This window comes from Lissotriton vulgaris, chromosome 4_1, assembly GCF_964263255.1.
Source record: "Lissotriton vulgaris chromosome 4_1, aLisVul1.2, whole genome shotgun sequence".
Classification (NCBI taxonomy): domain Eukaryota; kingdom Metazoa; phylum Chordata; class Amphibia; order Caudata; family Salamandridae; genus Lissotriton; species Lissotriton vulgaris.
The window spans coordinates 663,382,544-663,404,657 of record NC_141691.1 but is presented as its reverse complement, the minus strand read 5'-3'; the positions used below and the strand labels follow the sequence as shown (position 1 = coordinate 663,404,657).

Below are 22,114 nucleotides of genomic sequence, written 5' to 3'. Positions count from 1 at the left end.
TAGAAGACGTGTTTTGACGCTTGTTTCCATGGTAGATGGAAGTAAGGGGCTGCTGGAGAAATACGTGCAGGTAAGACGTTTCTACCGTGGTACAATCCTTCGTTGTAAATTCCAGCGTGGTAAAGCCACTTGCGATGTAAAATTCGCGTGGTAATGCCATGCGTGGAACTTGTAATAGTTGAAAAATCATATATTCGAGGATTTGCAGGGGATGTCATAGCGGTGAGATTGTGGGGAAATTAAAAATAATAAAAATAAAAAAAATAAACGTACCTTTCCACTGTGTCCCGCGTCTTCTCGGCTCCTGCTCACCTGCCTCTGACAGGAACAGGAAGCAGGCGGCCAGTCTCCTTCCCCTAAGCCAATCACAACTCTGCAAGCAGTGTTGTGATTGGTTGGGACACCGCCCAGCCAGGGGCTAATGGGGTGGCCATGTTTTCGAGAGGGCCGACCAAGCAGTCTATGCACACATCAGGAGTGGGCAAACCACTCCTCCACTGCCCTGGTCAAAGAGCAGGGCAGACCCTCCCGCAATGCGCATAGCAAACTAAAAGTGATTACCATTGTATGTTTTGGCTTTCTCGCACTGCGAAAAAGCAGTGGGACAACGCTTTTCTGCCCTAGTGGAGGAGCCACCCCTGGTTATTCCCAGTGAGGTCCTTGAGTTTCTGCCCAGTCAGAAGCCAGGATTTAGCTTGAGGTAGTCCCTCATTTTGTATGGCAGCTACTTGTAGAGGATGGATCGCATGATCGACAAGTTCGACTGAGGATCTGTTAGCAGACATGTTGCATTGACTTAGGCATGTGCAACATGTCATCTGTGTATTATGCCTGTGTGATGTATGAAACACTTATCATCAGTGCTCCCCATGTGCAGGGGATATAAATTAACAGTGGTTGTGAACTACCTGCAGAAATGAAGCACACATGGCAGTGGTTGGGTGCATTTTTGCCCCTAGTGCAAGCACCGTACATTTCCTAGGAGAAACTTTTTTTCATGATGAACTGTCGTGCATTCCAGGCAAAGATTATACTGTTGATTGCTCTCAAATAGGCCGGCTCAATAGGTAAGGGTGTATGTAATTGAGGAACCCTCCGCCATTATGTGGAAAATAACGTTTATCAGAAATTTAATTTTCAAAACAATGCTAATCGGAAATTACATTCACTGCATTGAAAGGTTTTAAAAGTAGATGTTATAAGAGTATGATATTGTTCAATCTTCATTTTCTCAAGGAACATTTAGATAATGAAATTGATTATGTAAATATTTCCATTAATGCGCTTCTGAAAGTAATTTAGCTGTGGCTTATACTGTTCATTTTTGTTATCTGATGTTGTCAAGTTTGACCAGAAAGAAAAGCTCACCCTCCTCGGAAACAGAAAAGACTATTGGGATTACTTCTGCGACTGCCTGGCCAAAGAGAAAGGAGCTAATGATGGAATCCGTTTTGTCAAGTCTATTTCTGAGGTAAGGTAATCATGGTGATAAAGAGCAGTAACATGTTTATCTAATGTCAGTAACCAGTTCTACATAGTACTTAAAATAAATAGATAAAACGAATATTCAATAACACTGCACTTAAAGTTTGTGGTTTTCTCTAGCTAGGATCTCTTTCTGGCAGGATAGCTTTTTTATGTCTGAAAGCAGAAGCAGTGGCAGAAACAAGTAGCACACACCTTGTGGCTCAGAGCTGCTCTTGCTAGACCGCTTTTATCTGGAGAGCAGAACCTCACACCCTGGCCTGTTCCTTATCTCACTTCCCAAAATATACTGTTTCGTGTCAGTTGTGAACGTTGGTTTTAGTGATTTAATCAAGAGACTTATTTTTAAATAGACAACGTAGCCTCTAGATGAAAGTTAATTTAAGCTACCACTGACCTCAGAATCTTCTTACCATGTATAACAAGCTTTCACAGGGTCAATAGTTATCACTATGTATCGTAAAAAAATGTTTATGCTTCACTGAAGGACTCTAAACAGGTGGGAGGCGTGGCTTGTCAGGCAAATATGGCAGACATGTGGCTCCTTGATACCGCTTTGACCTGTAATTAACTCTAAAGCATCCAACACCTGGGGTCGGCTTTAGCCTCAGGATTATTTAGCTGCGAACTGTCAGGTCCCCGGGGTAGGCTCCTTTGGGGTGCGGGGAGCTTGGAAACCTTGCATGAATCCACAAGAAATGTGCCAGTAGTTCCTTTTCCTAAGACTAAAGTACAAGATGCACTCACACCCGCATTTAGGCCCCCTGTCCATGCTCAAAAAGGACTTCAAGATCCTTAGTAAGGTACTGGCCTCTTGATCACTAGCACACATGCCGGCCTTGGTCCACAGAGATCGAAATGGCTTTATCCTGGCTCGCAGTCCTTCACTTAACCTCAGATGTTTATATCATGTCCTTTATAAACCGACTACACAGAGCCTGCCTGGAGCAATGCTCATGTCAGCAGGACTTGAAAAAGCCTTCAACATGGTTGGGTTGGATTTTTTAATTGTGGTCATGCACCAAATGAGTCTGGATGAAATGAATATATACCTTTTTAGGTCTCGCTGAGTCATCGCGCAGCGTTGCTCTGCAAGAGTATAGAAAGGGCTCCCAAAAATGCTCCCAAAGTCTGCAGGCAGATGAGGTACAGTGCATGTGTGCTGGACGCGCGCACCATTTGTCCGCCTGCAGCCTTTGGGAGGACTTTCGCGCCGCTTTGATGTTCTCAGTGAGCCGCGTGGCCACTGAGAACATCAAAGCGGCAGCGAAATGCTCACCATTTGCCACCCCCTCCCTTCACTTCACAAGAGTGCACGTGTTTGCAGTGCATCTCTCACTTCCGAAGCACATTGTTGCTTCCCCTTCTAATCCATTTTGTTTTGATTGTTTTTTAGGAGCGCAGCCGTTCACTCCCTCCCCCTCCCTCATCAGAGAGCACGTCTTGTGCACCCATCAGTCACGTCCAAAGCTCCTTGTAAAACTTATCTTTTCCGTTTTTTCTTTTTTTTTACGAGCGCGGCCGCTCATTCCCTCCCCCATCACTGAGCGTGTTTTGTGCACTCCACAGTCACGTACAAAGCTCCTTGGAATTGCTGGAAGCCGTAGTTTCTTTGTGCAGTGGATGTTTAATTAGTGTCTGTTCTTGAAAGGGTAACTTGCTGTGAAACATCCTTTCACGTTTTCACACGTGGTGCGGCGTTTGGGCTACCTCCTCCGCCCTCAACAGTTTCCCCGCACTGCCTGGCCTAGCACAGTGCGCCTTGAAGCTTGGGCAGGCAGCGACTCGACAATGGCTGTTCCTGAGGGCTCCCTCTGTCCACGGAACCACCAGATTACAGAGCAGCCGCGCAGACTGGGGGTGGGGCAGGTCCCAGTCTGGCAATACAGTCTCGCTGCTCAGCTGCTCAGATCTCAAACCAGGGACTCTGGTAGCAACAAAATCACAATTTGTAGCTATACAAAGTCCCTTATTTCTACGACTGCTCACACAGGAGATGGCACACCTTTGCATATGAAAACGATGATGCTTTTATAATTTTAATTAATCGAAAGAAAGACTTTTGACTGACTGACTGAAAACGTCTACTACTGCCCTGTGAACGCATGTGTACTTGTGCCGCGATTGCTTTCCACCCTTGATGTGAGCTCCCCTTCCCCAACGCTCACGCCCCAACCCCAGCCTGCTCCTGCAATTACATGCCCAGATACCAGTGATCAGTGTGGCAGGGTAAAGTGCGCTATCGGTTTCCGTGAGTTTGCTGCAGGTTAGAGTATTCTTTATGAACAAAAAATGCATTAAGTAGATGCCATTGCCATCAAATAAACCATACATTTCTTATACACAGAGCAGAATTACTGGCCACTGGGTCATGAGGCACGGATCTTTGGAGAAGTCAGTCTATGAAGGTGACATTCGTCGTAGTACCCTTTTGTGTGCTCCTATCTGTATACCCGTGTTCTCTCCACAGTTGTCTTGTGTGGCCATTTCATATTCTCTTCTTACTTCATTCCCTGGTCTCCTGATGCTTTACGTCAAACTCCGTTTTGTAAATGTATATTTTTTCTCTCCAAGTCTATTCACAGTTTTGCCCCGTTCGGTTAGTGAGTCCGACACTGACCAAGTGTGACCCTCGATGCCTAAACCAGCAATAGTGTCAGAATCCAAGATTCCCAGTTTCATGTTTAGCTGCAGCCCACCTATAGTGAATTCGCTGGGACCCCGTGCATCCCAGCAAATGACCTTGTTACCTAATACCGCCGTTTAATGCCCTTGCCTGTCACTCGACGACACCTGGCAACCTGATGCTCAGCAGCTTGGTGAAGAGGATTATTGAGCCCTATGTACCCTAGTATGTTTCCAGCATGTATCCTTTATAGTGGCTCCAGTTCGTATGAAGTGTGTGTCACTGTCCTGGCAAGGCATACCCTATGGCCTGTCCCACCGTGGCGACTATCCCGCCATGGAATATGTGACATTAAGCATGGGAGTCTACATGTACCTGGTGTATAGGAAAAATTGGTACCCTGCTCACTGATATTCGAATAAAAATTAATATGATACTGTGTATATGAATAATTGAACTTTCACGCATTCAGTAGATGTGAAATATTTTGGGCTAGTCCATAAACTTTAAGCCAGACACCACCCTATGTGAAGTCTTGCACTCCCAAACTTCTGCTAATGTAAACCTGGGAGTGGACAAGTCAGTGGAAACAGGGAGGGAACAATATGTACGAACAACTGCCCTTTTTTTGGCTACTGGGAATGCCAGATGTTTTTTAATACATGATGGACAATTTGTGCTCTAAATCGGTCTTCCCCAGGTTCTCGAACGGCAGCCCACTTGTTAGATAACAACTTCCACAACCAGCCTGGCTGCCATGGCTAAAGGGCAGGTAATTCTAGCATAACTGTCAACCTGTAACACGTCCTTGTTTGCCGAGTGCCCCTACTGAGCTGCGACGACTTGGCATTCGCGCTGCCCCTCTCCCAAGGATGATTAACTATTGTCAATGTGATTGGTCCATTTGAAATGAATGTCGGAATCATAGCCCAAGATTGTTCTATACCGCCCACCTCTTGCGCAACAGAGGACGCCAGGAGGGGCGGGGGAGGCATATATACCCTCCCCTACCATGGCGCCCCGGAAGTGACGCATGTAGCGCGTCACCCCGAGAGGACTCCTAAGTGGAATTCAGCCACTAGTGAGGGGTGTGTTAGCCGCAGATGGCCTGGTTTAGATAATTGGATGTCCTGCTTTGTGATCTGATCTGGGGCGGCAGCTGTCAGAGTGTCTCTGACCATTCTGCGGCGCCCACCCAATGAGGGTGGACTAGGGGCTTCTGATTTCGAGCTGTACTTCTTGGTGGCACAGCTGCAGTGGATTGCCTGGTGGCTCAATGGGAACACCCAGAACAATTTGAGCCTTTTGGGACTAGCACCTCATCAGCATCTGATGATGGCACAGCTGCTCAAATCAGCAGTGGTTATTTCACAGCCCTGAGTGCTGAGCTCTTTTGACGGTGGCCTAGTCTTTGGCCTTTGGCCTGAGGTGTTAGAGAACAGGGAATACCGGGAGGGTGATGTAGGATCAGAACCCGAAGAGCAATCTGAGTTGGCCAAGAGTAACCTGGACGTAGAACAGGGTACTGAGAAAGAAACAAACGCACACTGTTAGGCTCGAGTTCCTTCATTTTCCCTTTTAGGATCATACTCCTCACACCTATGGCAGCCCCCCATGGCAGGTCCTGCACCCACGCTCCACCTTTCTCATCTGAATATGGCAGAAACACCCTTGTATTCACCGGAACCTCCACCCACTGATGCCTGCCTCCCCACTCTTCATTTGATACCAAGTATTCTCTACAGTTAGCCCACCCCGGAGAAAGTTCACTTTTCTTTTTTACTTGTGTTCATTTCCATTTTATCCCTCTTCCTTCCCTCCCGGGGGCTGCAGACAACGGGGACCATAACACTTTTATGCGACTGCAGTAGCTCTACCTCCTCTGAGGTGGTGACCACACTGTGGGGGAAGATTATATCGGCCCATTGCTTTGTTTGAGTTAAACAGAATGTCTGTGTCGCCTTCTGGGGCTGAACGTGAGTGAATATGTTTGATGTTTTGTCAGTTATCATGTTATGTCTGTGTTTAACATGTTTTTTTTCTGCCTTACTGGAAAGTGGGTTCTGCATAATGAATGATTGTTTATACAAAAAATACCAATAAACATGTTTTAAAATAAAAAGGACTCTGACTAGGCAGTATGTCCCCAATTACAAATTGTGTGGAACTCAGTTCCTCACGATTATAAGTGTGCCGGTTTTCCTGCATCCAGATTTACTGGGTCCTGTGTCGCCAGAATCAATTTTACTGAACGAAAAATCTCACTGGTAAAAAAAAAAGATCGCACTGGGAAAGAGTTGCATTTCAGCTTGCTCCTGTTCTTAATCCTCCACCAGACCCAAAACCAAGGCACGTGGGAGCACGTAATCCGACCCCCGCCACCAGACAGCATACTCCACTTCTATTCCCTGCCCTTTATAACATTATACCTCCCTGCTCAAGTTATCTTGCAGACATTTGCCAACTGTTCTAAGGCCCCAAGAATCAGATAATCTGTGCTGGATTTCACCTGGTAATTCTGGGTTTACAGAGGTATTCTTCATTCAGAGGGCGCTGGCTTGTAGTTGCAGGAAGAATTTCAGTGCTGAGATTCAGGCCTGTATCAGAAAGCACAGCAACGTGGAATGTGGGCACAGAATTCCTCAGAATGTATATTCTGCCCTGCATTTAGAGAGCAGCCTTGCAAAATGAACAGACACACACAGCAGTGACACTGATGATCTTTGAAAACGGTGGGGTGTAATACACGCCCCAAATTGTAGCAAGGGAGCTGATCAGGTGAAACTGACTTTCTGAAGGAAATAAATTAGGAAAATGGGGTTAAATAATACATTTTACAGCACAATTTCCACATAAATTAGCTAGCAAGCATTGGCAAAAGACAATAGGTTGCTCTATAACAATAAGAGATCTTTGCAGATCCTTACTTGTAAAGCATTGCTTAACTCCATCGCTGCTGAGGTTTTCCACCCCTGGTGCTGAGACATTTATTTGATGATTAGGGCACTTCGCGATAAGGCTTTCATAGCTTTTGTCCACAAACGGTATCCAAGCGAAATTTGGGTCCTTTCTTTCAAGCATTCTGGGGATACTAGAGGTACTGAGGGTTTTTAGATTTCCCTAGCGGAAACCGAGAAAATAGCAAACCTATACCCAAAGACAGTACACACAACTTTCCCTGGTCTCTAGTGGCAGATTGGGGATAAACATGCCCTATTCGCTTCCCGGGGTCAAAGAATATTTACTGACCAGGGCTGGAGGTAGCATACGCTGGGCCCGTGGGTGACTGCTCCTTCTTCCCCATAAATATGAAAATAGTGAAACACTTTTTCTTTGGTGTCTGGTGGGCTGTATCGAGGTAAAAGACTGAGGATTATCACCCCAAATCTCCTACCCAGAATTGACAAAAAGACTATAGTGACCATGGTAAGGGGGTTGGGGGGGCACAGCTCAGAGGGCTGCTCACCCCAAAAAAACTGTTCAGACAAAGTTCACTGCTGCTTAGTGGGCTTTCTGCTACCCACCCAGGAAGGGCAAACTGGGGGTAAACACTGCTCATGTGCAGCCCAGGGCGGTCAGAAAGATTGATTTGCATGGGAAAGCATTGGCTCATATCCAAGTGGCCATTTTTCCTGCAAACGAGGATCCTTGGCTATCTAGTGAAATGGATCCCTGCTTGGTGATTGTGTGCCCAGTATGATGCTCAAGCGGAGATCCTCGAGAGCAGTGGCCTTCAAACTTTGTAATGCGACAGCCTTGCAGTGAAAACAAAATTATTGGGGTCCCCCTCTAAATTATTGCAATTATTCTATTAAACTGGCAATGTTTAAATAATGTCTATACTTATTTCAATATTGCTGTTAATTTCTGTAACCGTTTTAAAAAGGAAATCAAATACATGATTGCCAAACATACTGTTCTGGTCAAGCAGGCCCTACTACGGCCTAAAGGTATCCCCAGTGTGATTATTAGAAATGGAGGTGGGGGTTTGAAGAATATTTGGAACCCCTTCTCTTTTGCCATGAGCTCACAGCTAGAATATAAAAGACAAAAGATGTTAGTGATGGTCCATTATAGAGTGGCTTACTGCTGCACATATTTTTCAGCTGAAAACAAAGCACAGTTATCAGCAGCATGCTTCTTTTGGCCATTGCCTGGCTCCCCACTGGGATGATGCAGGGCCACCCTCCAGTTTGAAGACCCCTACCCTAGAGAGACGCAGCACTGGAAAGGGGTTATTGCCCCCTTGCCAATGCCCACTCTCCCATCTTAATCAGTGCTCAAGATTCAGAGTTACTAATTAAAGGTGGAAGCAGACCAGGCCATTAGCATTGCCTGCTTCATTTTTGTTTGACTGTGACATCAGTGCTCTGTATGTGTTGGCATTATAACAAAAGAAGAGAAAATGCCTCTGGTGTTTTCACCTGAAGCATTTTCTTTTCCAGTGTGAAGGATGACCAGTTGACGTCCTCCATACCACACACCTTCTGCTGCAAATGCCAGATGAATGAGTGCAGCAGACGGCCCTCCCCAGTGCCTAAAATGCCTTTGTGTGCCAAGGCCTGAGCTTTTGTGCAATATGTGGAATGTCGGAGATAAAACAAAAAATAACAAAATCTGTGATTTAGTCAAACCTTAGCAAAAATATACCTGTTGCTTTGGTATTACAGACAAGCTGAGGTGGTGAGAAGCAACACAGAGCATGTGTATTTGAGGGGACAAAGCAATAAAACACATGCATTCTGATGAAGTGTTGAATGATAAAGTAATTCACTATATGTCAGCAGCGGAAGGATCCAAGTTAGCTAGTCCAAAGAATGGTAGTGAGGCTATGTTCAAGGAGGGTAAGAAGCAAATAAATGAGATGACAATAAAGCTAACCAATGGTAAGCAATGGATGGGCTTTAAGCTCAATGTAGGTTTTTGGTATTGTCCACAAGAGCGTTTCGCCTACCAGACAACTAAAGGCTGCCTGGTACACAAGACCAAAAAAGTCAGAGGTTCTGAAGGGATCCTTATGAAGTATATTTCTTTATGGAGAACGAATCAGCCTGACCCTTTCAGGGCTGAAGGATGTTTGCCTGGACCAAGAAAAAAAGATAAAAGTGGTGGCACAATGAATAGTACTTTTCTCAGTTAGCAAAATATGCCTAAAATATTTAGAAAGCCGCATGCTGAACAAACAGGAAACCCAGGTTATTTCACCCAATTGTTTTTTTCACAACTTGTTTACTTCTGTTTTGCACTTCCTTTTGTCTGCTAATCTCTCAGGCAATAACTAGCAGAGCTAGATAGATTTACAGCCTCATTCAGCTGTAGCACCATTCTTGTTCTGGAGACAATACAGGTTATGACAGCAGAAAGAATACGGCAATCTTACAAGCTGGGAGTTCAAATAGCACTAGTGATTGTCGTTAAAATATCAGATGTAAATAAATATTTGGAAATGCAATCATTTTTCCCCTGCCATGGTCTTGAAAGTGTATGGATCCGAAATCCAAAAATCAGGAAGAGGGAGAGAGAAGCAGAGATTCATTCAGCTTCCCGAGCAGGACTTAAATAATCAAAACCAATGAATCACTTAGGTCGTGTTCCAGATTCTCTTGGAAATGTTCCTGGTTCTCCACTTATTTGATTAAGTTGGATGAATCATCATAGGGTCTTGGCACCTGAGTGTCCCTTTCTCCATGTGTTTATCATTCTCCACCAGGAGGGAGACTGTCTGGTGTGTGACAGTCGTGAGTGGTAAGAGTGTTGGAGTAATAAAAAATTATAAAAAATATATTCTCTCCTGTGTAGTTTGTTTTTATTTTCGCAGGGGAGGGATAAGGTTAAAAAGTGGGTGGTGCTTAATTGGATAATTATAGGTCCAAAGCACCTGGTGAGTGGTCGGTCGACATGTTTCAGCCTGTGTCACCCAAAAAAGTTGTCTGGCTTTCTTCAGGGTGTTTCAGTTCCATGATTACAAGCCGCAGTGCCGACCTCATGGAACTGAAACACCCACATAGATTCCAGTAATGGACCAAATTAAGGCCTAGTACCACATGTCCATAACAGGCAATACATACAACCTGTTGCCCTAACAGTATGAGTGAATCCACTCACATTACATAGCACATACACAGCTCCTCAACATTTGAGACAACTAGACCCTTTAGTCCTGAAGAAAACCATCTGACCCTTTTGGTCAGGTATACTGCTGCCGTGACAGTGTGGCTGATGGTCCTCATCAGAAAATTTCCAAGTGACGCTGGAAAACATCCTAAGTGATTCATGTATGGATACGCACCTATTTTTCTATCTAATGCATGCTTTCGTTCATGAAAATTAAACTCCCTATATCCCCAAAAAGCCTAATATTATTATTATTATTATTAAAATGCACAATGTTTTTTTCAAATATCAGTAGATAGCCAAACATCAATTTAGCATTTTCATGAAGTACTCACGTGTACCATTGCCAAACAAGAATAGAATCATGCCTAGCCAGTTTCCCCATCACATAAGATGGATGTCCACGTATGCTAAAAGTTATTGCAGGTATTCCAAGGCCAGTACTTTGCCAGACGGGTCACTAAGATGCAGTGGATGCCACTAACAATTACCATCAGTATGCCATGGCCACTATTTGGACTATGAAGGCACCATCGATTCATGGGTGTATCCATAATTTAAGGGTAGGTACACTCACAAACACACACTTATACATACAGAGATGCAGATAGACACACTCTCAAACACACTCAAACATAACTAGAGATATCCACTTCTAACTTAGGTTCATGTAGCAGCTTGATACTAGTCTTACAGCCTTAATTAATTTAAATATACTTTCTAGGAGAAACTTCCTACTCCACTCTTCTTAAAGATACAAACAAAGTTTACATTTAGGATGGATGAATTTCACTCACAATGAGAAGATAAAAAGTATGTAATGCCACAGACAGACAAGTAGCTCTGGTAAATTTGTCCAGTTTAGAAGTCCACAAAGCACATTCATAGATTTGGTGAAGGCTCTGGAAAAAGAGACAGCCAAGCAGTGGGATGCCACCATAAGCACAGCTGATCCTAGATTATTTGCATTGTACAAAACACAGACCTGAGGCCACAAAATTGTAAGTTTCATGATCTATGGCTTTGGCTCACTTTCTTGCGTTTACGCATTCCACCCATTCCTTTTTTAAATATTTTTCAGTCCAAGCTATATATGCAACTAGGGTGACCAAATCACTCCAGGTCTTTACAGACACTTTCTCCAGTCTTGAAATTTGTACCGACAAATTGTTGTTTTCAGGTGGGTTAGTCTAATTAGTTAATTGGAAGGAAAAGAAGACTACAATAGCCACAATGCATTAGGCTATTACACAAAAGTCCATTACTGGAAACAGGGTCTGTAAATAAAGGTTCACCGTAGGCATGACTGATATGCCCAAACAGTAGTCCCACACTCACTGTGCCACAGGATTCAAGCTGAAGGCTTGCCAAGTAGATCACTCCACATGCATAGGAATGATTACAGATAAAATGGGGTTGAGATTAGGAGTCTGTAGTGGTTCTTGTCATAACTCGAAGAACAGTGTCAACATGTAAAATAGGCAAAATAGGCAAACTTTCACTTCAGCCACATAAGTCTTTGACAATGTGATGTGCAAGGATCTGTCCTCTCTTCTACTCTATTACATCTGTATATTGGACCACTTGCATCCCACAAAGACTGCTTATCACTTTAGCACTAGTAAAACACAGCTCTGTTTGAAAGTTTTCTCCAGCAAAAACCTTAACGCTGTTGCCCAGGCTCTAACTGACATCCTTTCCTGCCTAGCAATACACTACCTGGAACTCAGTCCATTTGAGTGGAGTTCTTCTGATTTCTCTTCCAAACAGCACTGACTCAGGCCAAAAATGGCTGAACATATGCTCTGAGCTGAACAGCCAGCCCACCAATGTAGAATTTACCAAATCAATGGGATTCTTTCTGGACAAACCATTGAACCTCCAACCAACTCATTTTCTCTTTGAGGGGCACAACATCAGCCCAGCATTCTACTTCTAGTTATCAGAGCCCTTTTCACAGAAAAATAATCTTATACAAGTGATTGAAGCTCGAGGGGTGAATTATGAAACCTTTCTAATTGTAGGAATCCCTAAATTAGCTTCTTCAAAGCTGCATTACACACAGCGATCAGAATGGCAACTGGCATTAGAAAGTTCAATCGTAGCCATAGATGTCCATGTCTACTCACTCTGAGCTGGCTCCCAATTGAGGCAAGAATGTTCTATAGCTAGAATAAATTTCAAACCAGACATTTGACACTTCCTCTTTAATATACCTTGCCCAGAAACTAACCATTTGATGACCAATGACAACTTTGGAATGCATAACTCATAATTCTGAGATCCCCTCTTTTAAAAAGTCGGACTCTAGAGCAATCTTTTTCTAGGAATGCCCCGTGATCTGGAATTCCCTCCTGCCATCGGCTAGGCTATTATCTTCTTATGATACTTTAAAAAAATAATTAAAATGGTGGTTTCAATGTCACTTATTGGTGCCAAATACTCTAAAAGGTTCTAAAATTTAGGATTATGTAATGAAGACTGGTGTTTACCCTTTACACCAGTATTCCACAAGAAGCAAGTGTAAGAGCCATTGAAAATATGTTGCACCAGTCCATTTGGACACAAAAAACTCCTTTACTTTTCATCATGAGCTTAGCTGATCTGGAATAGTCCATTCTATAAGTATTTACAACTATGGCATCATTATATTGATGATGTGTTTGTAATATGGCATTGCTACTACAACCTGGCAATTGGATTTGTAAGCTGGAAATACCCCCATATTTACCCATGCCATTAACAACAGAGAAATTCACTTTCTAGCTCTGACAATGTAGGGGAAGGAAGGCCATTTAGACACAACTGTGTTTTAAAAAACCACTGACAAAAATAATCTTTTCACTTTGAGAGTGCCCACCCATGTTCATTGAGGGATCATTAATCCTTCTGACAATTTCTAAGTCTTAAGACGCACCTGTACACATATACGGGACTTTGCTGTAGGGGCTGAGACCCTTTCTAACAAACTGTAGATATTGTTGAGTGCACAGGTTCACCAAGACTAAACAAACTTTGGACTTGGGACTAAATACCCAATGAAGATTGGAAAGTCATACTAATTATAACTCCACTGATGTGGTGCACATGATCACATTCCTGTAGTCTGAAATAGATCAGCATGACCGCAACATGTGCATCCACATCTGCAAACATTGTGGTAACATCTGATGCAAATGCAACACACCATTTTCAAGGTGACTTGGAATGGGTGGTAATTGGGAAGTTGAATTCCAAGAAAAATCATATAGGAACACTTCTTGCGCAAGTATAATGATGGGTATACCACCTCACAACAATCATTGTTGGACTGAATTATGGCATTTCTTGGAATCCACTTAAATCTGTGAATTGTTTGGTGTGAACCCACTACAGTGACTGGGTGTGCCTCCCTGCTTACTGCAAAAATGCTTCAAATGTGCTCAAATATCACTCAGTTCTACGGGCATACTTATGCCATAAATGAACTATCCATTTGTCCCACGACCAACAACTCCTCATAATCGAAGCTCTCACTAGTATTTTCATTCCTATGCTTTAGTCACTCCTGATATATGTTACCTTGCTTTCCCATATCAGAAGTCCTCATGAGGACAACATCGCATATAGTAAAATTGCATGACTCCAGATCCTGAAGAAATAGCTCCTACAAGTCAGCTGAGCTTCATTACCCATGGTTATGGGGAGAAGCGTGTGACGTCACATGCAACAGCAGTGATGCAAAAGGAGTGGCCTGGCACTCACACACTACCACCTCAGATGCTGTAAGTTCATGAGAAAGCCCACAGTGAGTGACACAGGCAATACATGAGACACTACATAGGTTGGTTACAACATGGGCGCCCTTGATGACATAAGTGACATTGATGAGTCGCTCGGATCAGGAACCTTTTGGTAGTTTTAATGCTCAGCTCAGAAGATCACCTCCTTATCACTCTTTTACTGATAGTAAATAGCTACATTCCCAAGGTTTGACTCCAGGGGCATGCCCCCCATACTTCTAGGAGGCCTTGTATGTTTAGGCTTGGGTGAGAAATAATTAACACAAATATGTCGAATTTTTTATCATCTCAAATTGCAGTGTTGTGTGCCCCACTTTGCCAATCTAAAAGGCATGTGTGATGTCTTTAAATATTATATGTTGCAGGTTACATATGATTTCCCTTGTTCATATTGGGCAGATGCAAAGAACCATACTGTGTAGTGTGTCTGTATCAATATGTCTTCTCTTTATTCTTAGCAAACAGGCTTGATTATAGGTTTATACTGTTCCGGCCTAGTAAGCCAGCATGTTATGAATTTATCCTTATACATAAGACTGTTAGGAAAAGGATTGATATGATACACTGATAGGGGGTCAATAATCAGTCTAGATGAAAGCTGTGGATCCTCTGCTATCCCAACAAAATTTAAAGCTATTGGTGTCCCAGGTTGGCTCCCCAAAATAAATAAATAAATGTGTAGCAGGAGCCACTCATTTATTATTCATTGCTCAGGCATGGAGCGCTCCATAATGCCCTTGAAGGGCTTGTTATTTAGATTTTTGGTATCCTAGTGGATCCTGGAGGTGTCCCAAGAAGGGGCAGGGGCACCAAATCCATGATCCCAGGAGAGCATACCATATTTTTTTAAACCACTCGTTAGGTGGAGTGCAGAGCCCCATTGTGGTTGTTTTTATGGCTCCATTTTGTGGCCTGAAAAATATTAAAAGAATTACTCAAGACATGTTGATTTTTTGTTTCTTAAGAAACAGAATTATGACCAATCACTTTTATTAAACATTGAAATGCGTGAATTAATGAAATAAACATTTGATTATTATTATTGTTGATTGATATGGATTCTGGAATTATTGCAACTCATTTGAAGGGGAAGTGTACACCTTGAAAATTGCATCATGAATTAATCCGATATAAATTCTACCCTAATTTAATTTATGTAAGGCATTTATTTAATTCATTAATTTAAATGATCTTTCATGTACCATGATTTGGAATCAAATTATGAACTACTTTATGGGTTTTCCATTTTCTTCCATTTCTATGAAAGATTTGACTGTGGGCTGTTATTATGTTTTGTATTTGTTGTACAAGAGCACTTTATTTGGCTGAGTGCTGCGGGAGAGCCAACACGTCTTTTGAATAGAAAAACAGCCTTGCACCAGAGTGCACGCCTCCTGACTTTCTGTTCTGAATCTGAAATGTAAAACAGATACTCTTGCCGTCACACTGCACCCATCCACGAGCGGGAGCTCGAAGGATATATAAGAGTGAAAAGTGTTTCAAATATAAATATATAGCAGCGTGAACAAGGGCACATCTTGCCAGAAACGCGTAGCTGCTTTCTGTTGTTCAATAAAAACAACTCTGCTGATGTGAAGTGGTCCGTCTCCTTCCTGTTTGCTGGTGTGCTGCGTGGTTGCTGAAACACCGAGAGATCCAGAGGAGTCACGTGCTGTGTATATATATATATATATATATATATATATATATATATATATATATATCTAAAGGCACTCAAGCATGGTGTCAAAGTCATTTATTCATCAAAAAACAGCAGTCTTATGTGTGTTTACAGAACCAAGTGTGGAAACAGTGAACAAAATGATAACAATGTCAGCCAATTATATTCTCATACAGGGACAATAGTACAGTGGTATATATTATTATATATTATTTATTTTGTATGGTATTTATTTCACTCACAATCCACATATGGGACCAGATTTGATCAAAATGCAAATTCAGGCCAAGTAGGCAAGATATCCTCTCATATTCACTCCATATGAAAAACACATATTAGCGAGTCCCATCTTGTTCTTATAGAAATTATAAATGCAAAGATGTATATATATCAAATAAATTAAACATAATTCAAAATATACAAAGGGCAAAATTGAGCTCAGGTGGGCATTACCACAGATATATTAGCTCATTTCATCCTCCATTTTATAGCACTTTCCTAATTCAAAAATTTCACTACATGACTGAGCTGTAAAGGGTATCAAATGTAAACACAACTAATTAATAATACCTCATACACAAAACGACCTAAAACAACTCAACATCACTGTGCTTCATAAAATTAAAAGATATACATAGTAAACAGCAATGCATGTTATAGCTCACTCCGAGAGAATAAGTCCCCTACTATATTATGGGTGAACATATATTTCTTCATTGCAATTGAGGCCTCTAGGTTCTTTGCCTCCGGGCATTTGAGCGCGGTATAAATTATAAATTTATTCATTTGCCATCTAATGCCAAAATGTACCTAGATTCCAATATTCTCAGTCTTTTTCTTCAGTTTTCTCTGTTTCCCTAACAAGCTTCCTTTGTTATCTCATTTATCACACTATATCTCAATTCCTTTTCATGACCTTTGTGTACTTCACGAAAGTGCCTTGCTATTAGGTATGAGGTATCCAGATTTTTATAGCCCTAAGCTGTTGGAGGACTCTCTTATGGGCTGGTAGAATGGTACTTCCTATGTATATCTTGGGACATGAACACTTTAATGTATAGACTACATGGTCACTTTTGCAAGTGTAGTGTCCTCTAATCTTTTTGATGTTCTTACGTTGGATCTTTATCTCTGTTTTGTTTACACCATTCTTGCAAGCTTTACACTTGCCACATTTTGCACATCCATCCCTGGGTTCCAGCCAGGAATGTCTCTAAGTTCTCACATCACTTCTTATCAATGTGTACGTCATAGATCCAGCTCTTTTAAAGATAATTTGTGGTCTTTTAGGCACTTCACTTCCAATTATGGGGCCACTCTTAAGTAAGTGTCAGTGTTTGTTAAATACGATTCTCACTGTATGAAGTCTAGTGTGGGATGTGATAATTAATCTTCAATTATCACCAATAGTCTTTTCCTTGCTTTGATTCTTAAATAAGCTGTCTTCCCTTTTAACCTTAGGAACCTTGTTTAGGTAGCCCCACAGCATTACTGTTGTACACCCGAGACTAGAATCTCCTGATTACCTCCTCTTCATTACACTGCAGTACTGCAGATTATTTTGCCCTTGGGAGTGTCCCAGAAGGTGTGCTTTCTTTAATGGGGTAGGATGAAAACTGCTAGCATACAGTGTACTGTTGCCTGCACTGGGTTTCTTGAACAAAATTGAGATCAACTTGTCCTAGTCTGCCATTAGTTTTACATCCACTTAATTTAACTTCTCTCTCACTGATAATACTCATGAAGTTCACATTTAAACCATTTTTGTTTATCCCAGACACAAATAGATTATCTGACATTAAGTCCCCCTTCCAAATTGCAAATACATCATCTATGAAACGTACCCACAAAATGATTTTATCCATCCATTTTTCAGAAGGGAGTTGTTGAGCGTCCGCTCCTTCCACCAGCCCATGTGTAAATTAGCATAGCCAGGGACGAAGCAGGGTCCATCGCTGTTAAATGTTGCTTTGCAAAAACTTCATTATTGAAGAAGAATACGTTCTTCTTGAGGCATTGTTGAATCATAATGAAGGCCATCAAGGTATGTTTGTAAAATGAAATAGGTCTAGCTCTCATAAAATGACCCACAGCTTACAAGTTATCACTATGTTATATACAGAGATGAAACATCAAGGGTCATGAGTAACATATCTTTTTCCCAGCTTATGTCAAAGATCCTTCTTAAGAAATCTGTTGTATCTCTGACATAATATGGTAAACTCTGAACAAATGGCCTCTCAAAGTAGTCAATATACTGTGAAGTATTCTCAAATAGTTCTACTTGAGCAGCTATTATGGGTCTATCTGGTGTTTTTTTGTCATTCTTATATATTTTGGAGATCAAATAAAAAAACGGGAGCTTGGGATGTGCTGTTTTCAAGAAGCTGTACTTCTTCCCACTAATCAACTCCTGCGTTTCCCATTTATTCAAATCTTGGGAAAAATCCAATTGTACCGGTTTAAAGTGTGCTAGGTTAACTGTCTTATAGCACAACCTATCATTCAGTTGACTGTATGCTTCCTCCATGTACAAGTATTCAGGCCATAAAACCATATCTCCCCCAATATAGGAGTTTCTGACCACTACCTCTGAGTTATTCACCAATTTCTCCATGGTTAGTTTGTAACATTTACCTAAATTGAAACGATTATTTGTTTTCTCATAATATAAAGTTCTCAGTTCTTTTGTGAGCGTGTCCGAAAATTGATTGTTAAGGTAATTGGTATTCATGGGTATAGTTTTGGATTTAGGTCTCGGGAAGGAACCACCCTCCTCAGACACCCAGAGACATTGCTAATCTAACATGGAGTCAATGGTTACCTTGCTAGAGTCGCTTGCATTCTCATTTTCCATTTCCAGTAGTTCTCTCATTAGGTCTACATCCTGAACCAGAAGGATACTAGTTTTCATCTCAGCAGTTTGGGCAATACATTTAGATTGTTTGTACTGTTTTTGAACATACAGTTTTATTACTTTTAATTTTCTTGCGACTTTGAACAGATCAGATCAGTTCTTGGCTGTACATAATATTGCCATTCTTTTGACAAAAGGATAAACCTAAGGATAAAGTTATCACCTCCACTTCAGATAGTAAAACATCTGTGAAATTAATTACCGTTTTGTCATCTATTATTATCTCTTGCTGCTCCTTGTAACTCTCCCACTGATCTCCCCTATTTCTCCTTTTGGCTTTGTCTCCTCTTCTTTGTTTCCTTTTCCTTTTTGTTTTCCTTTCCCCTTCCAAGCCTTGTGGTGGTGCACCTGTCCAATCTTAAGAAAATTAACTCATCCTGAAATGTCATCTGGCCTCCAATTCTCAAATTATCTTCATGATCAGTATCAGAGCTCAAATCGGTGCTCCTGTCACTCATTGTGACCTCTGGTTTTGATCTGTTATATTCACCTAATCTTCGCCTTCTCATACTGTCAAACCTCCTGACGAAGGTGTACTTCTACCATTCTCATAGTCATCTCTGTCTCTATTGAATTTACCTGCTATTGTTTTTACTTATTGCATCTTCCATAATGTTTAATTTCTCTTTCCTATTCTTGGTCAATGTTTGAACCACATCCTTGTCAGTCTCTTTTTCAGTGGATTCACATAGTTCCTTGATCTATGCACGAAGTTCCTCTTTCTCCATTTCAGCATACTTAATCAGGATATTCATCATACCAGCAGATCTGTTGGCATCGTGGTCTGCCAATTCCTTAAGTATATTAGGGTGAGGATTCTCATAACTTGTGGAGATTAGTATGCATAAACCTCAAGGTGCTCTGCCCACTACTAACTATTTTTTTAAAGATTCACGTTTCCACCATTTGGTAAGTTCTTCTCTTTTTAACTTTTCTAGTAAGCAACATTTGCTTTGCAGACTTTCTGTAGTTTTCAACTTTGAAGGTCCTGCATCTCCTTCACATAAGTCTGCTGTAGAAGCATTACTGAATATTTTGGCAGTAGGATGCTGTTGAGTTGAGAAATCTACTACTGTTATTTTGGACATATTGTTATACACCAAGCTCATCCCAATCATTTAGTATTAAATCTTTTATTGGAAAACCAAATCATATACATTGAAAGCGTTTATCAATATCGCCCCCTTCACCCATTGCATAGCTAAGTTCAAAGCTCAAAAGAAACGGATAGGACCATTCCAAAGGGCGGGGTAAAGTTCGTAAAAGGGCGTTCGATATGTGCAAACTATCATTATTGGATAAAAGAAAAACAGGCAAACAAAACCCCCAACCAACCACCCTAACCCACCCCTCCTCACCCTCCTCCCACGTTCCAAGTCCACCAATCCAGTCATCCCAAAGTTCCTTTCCACTAGCCTGTCGTCGAGTTCCCCACATCAGAGAGGTGCAACAATCGCAAGAAGCGAGGACAAGTCACCTCCCGAAACTCCGAGGCCAACAAAGACAGAAAGGGCTGCCACAGCTCGGCATATTTGGCTCCATCCCCAGCCAGAGTCAATGAAAGCTTCTCCATACCCAACACTACCCATAAGCGGTGGAGCCAACCTTGAAATGTAGGGATATGTGTGGTACGCCAATGGGAAATGATATTCTGCATGGCAGAACCTAACGCGATCACAATCAAGCGACCCCTGCAGGAGCGCAGTGGATATGTGAGTGGATTTGGTAGGCCCAACAACACATACCAAAGAAATTGTGGGATCTCTGTTTCGAAGTGTGCATCCACCTCATCCAAAATTTGCTTCCAGTAACCCTGAACAAGAACACAGTCCCAAAGAAAATGAACCAGTGTGCCTATCTGACCACAACCCCGCCAGCATGTTGCCTCTCTAGAGGGATCCATCTTATGCAACCGTTCAGGGGTATAATACCAATAAATGGCGACCTTAGTGAGTGTATCTGTAAGGCCCATGTGATAGGCAGAGTGTCTGGCTCTATAAAAATGCCCTCCCTTTCCTTATGGATGAACATCCTCCCTAGTTACTTTTCCCAGTGCGCCTTCCCCGAGCTATAGGTATGGATGTATTTAACCTGCAACATCTTATACAAATCTGAAATTAATTTTTTATCGGATTTGCATGTGATTAACCAGTGTTCATACAGTAGCAACCGCCTTTCCTCCCTAGAACGTACCTGCTCGCTAAGCGCCCAGTTTTGCGCTTGTAGGTAGCAGAGCCTCTCCGCCTCTGGCAACCCGTACTCTTGACGGAAAAGGAGAAAAGGCATAACACCCTCAGCGCTGTACAAGTGGAAAAGATACCTGCACCCGGCCGGTCTCCACCTCGCGTATGCCACCGAGTCCATACCTGGGGTGAAATCAGGGTTATCCATTAAAGGGGTAAGTGGGGACGGGAAGGTGGTAAGCCCATGCTTGATATTCGTATGATCCCAAACCTCCATGGGGACCCTGGTGATATATGAGGCATACAAATTGGGGGGTCTATGCTGCCTACAAAGGAAAGGGTTTTCCTGCAATGGGCGACCAGCAACCACCTGGTCCTGGAAAAGCCAGTGTTTGCTGGACTCCCATCTGCTCCATTCCACAAGAAGGCGCAACTGTGCTGCCTGAAAACAGAGCAACAGGTCCAGGAAGCCAAGTCCCCCAGCTTCAGGGGGAAGGGTAGCCAACCGCAGCTTCAGGCGCGGCTTTCTGCCGTTCCAAATAAACTGAGCAAACTCCGACTGTGTCTGTTTTATCCAGCCCACTGGTGGGCGCAACGGAATAGTGCGGATAGAGGATCTTTGGCAGAATTGTCATCTTAACTGCCGCCACTTTACCCAACCAGGACAAAGGATAGTGCTTCCTCCGTCCCAATTTTCTGCCCCAGCAAGGAGTAATTAATGCTAACCGTGGCCGGGAGCGAGGGGGCCAACTGAATCCCGAGGTAGGGAATCACATCTGTCGCCCATTGGAAGGGAAACAAGCCCTGCAAGAACTCTCTAGTCGATTTCTCTAAGGACAGATCAAGTGCCATGGGCTTGCTCATATTCATCTTAAAGCCGGCCACTTGGGCAAAAGAATGCAGGTCCTCGAGGCATGCAGGTAGTGACTCTCGTGGCTGAGACAACGTAAGCAGGATGTCGTCCGCATAAAGGCTAATTGTATGAATATAGCCTCTGAACTTAATACCCTGCACCCTCTGGTTAAGCCTCAGCCTCTGCGCCAACGGCTCCATGTAGAGGGCAAAAAGCAGAGGCGACAGAGGGCACCCCTGTCTCGTGCCCCGTTCGATAGCAAACCGAGGGGAAGTGCAACCGTTAACTTGAACCGCTGCTGTTGGAAATTTATAGCCATTCAAAACATAAGTACAGAACTTTTCCCCCAACTCCGCCTTCTCCAGGGCTCTTTCCAAGTAGGGCCAATGGACCCGATCAAACGCCTTCTCGGCGCCAATGAATTCTGAATCATGAATTCCCCCTGTTTACGCGTTGCTTTTTCCACCAGATCA

The 22,114-nt window shown here is 42.6% G+C and overlaps 1 protein-coding gene across 6 annotated transcripts in view; it reads left to right on the top strand.

Moving 5' to 3' along the window:
* FYCO1 (FYVE and coiled-coil domain autophagy adaptor 1) overlaps nucleotides 1-22,114 on the top strand; it is a 917,765-nt gene that overhangs the window by 219,358 nt on the left and 676,293 nt on the right. For all 6 annotated transcript variants that reach the window (XM_086964932.1, XM_086964931.1, XM_086964930.1 and 3 more), the window contains exon 4: nucleotides 1,346-1,471. In XM_086964932.1, the coding sequence (XP_086821058.1) occupies nucleotides 1,346-1,471 (126 nt within the window). The remainder of the gene's footprint in view (nucleotides 1-1,345; nucleotides 1,472-22,114) is intronic.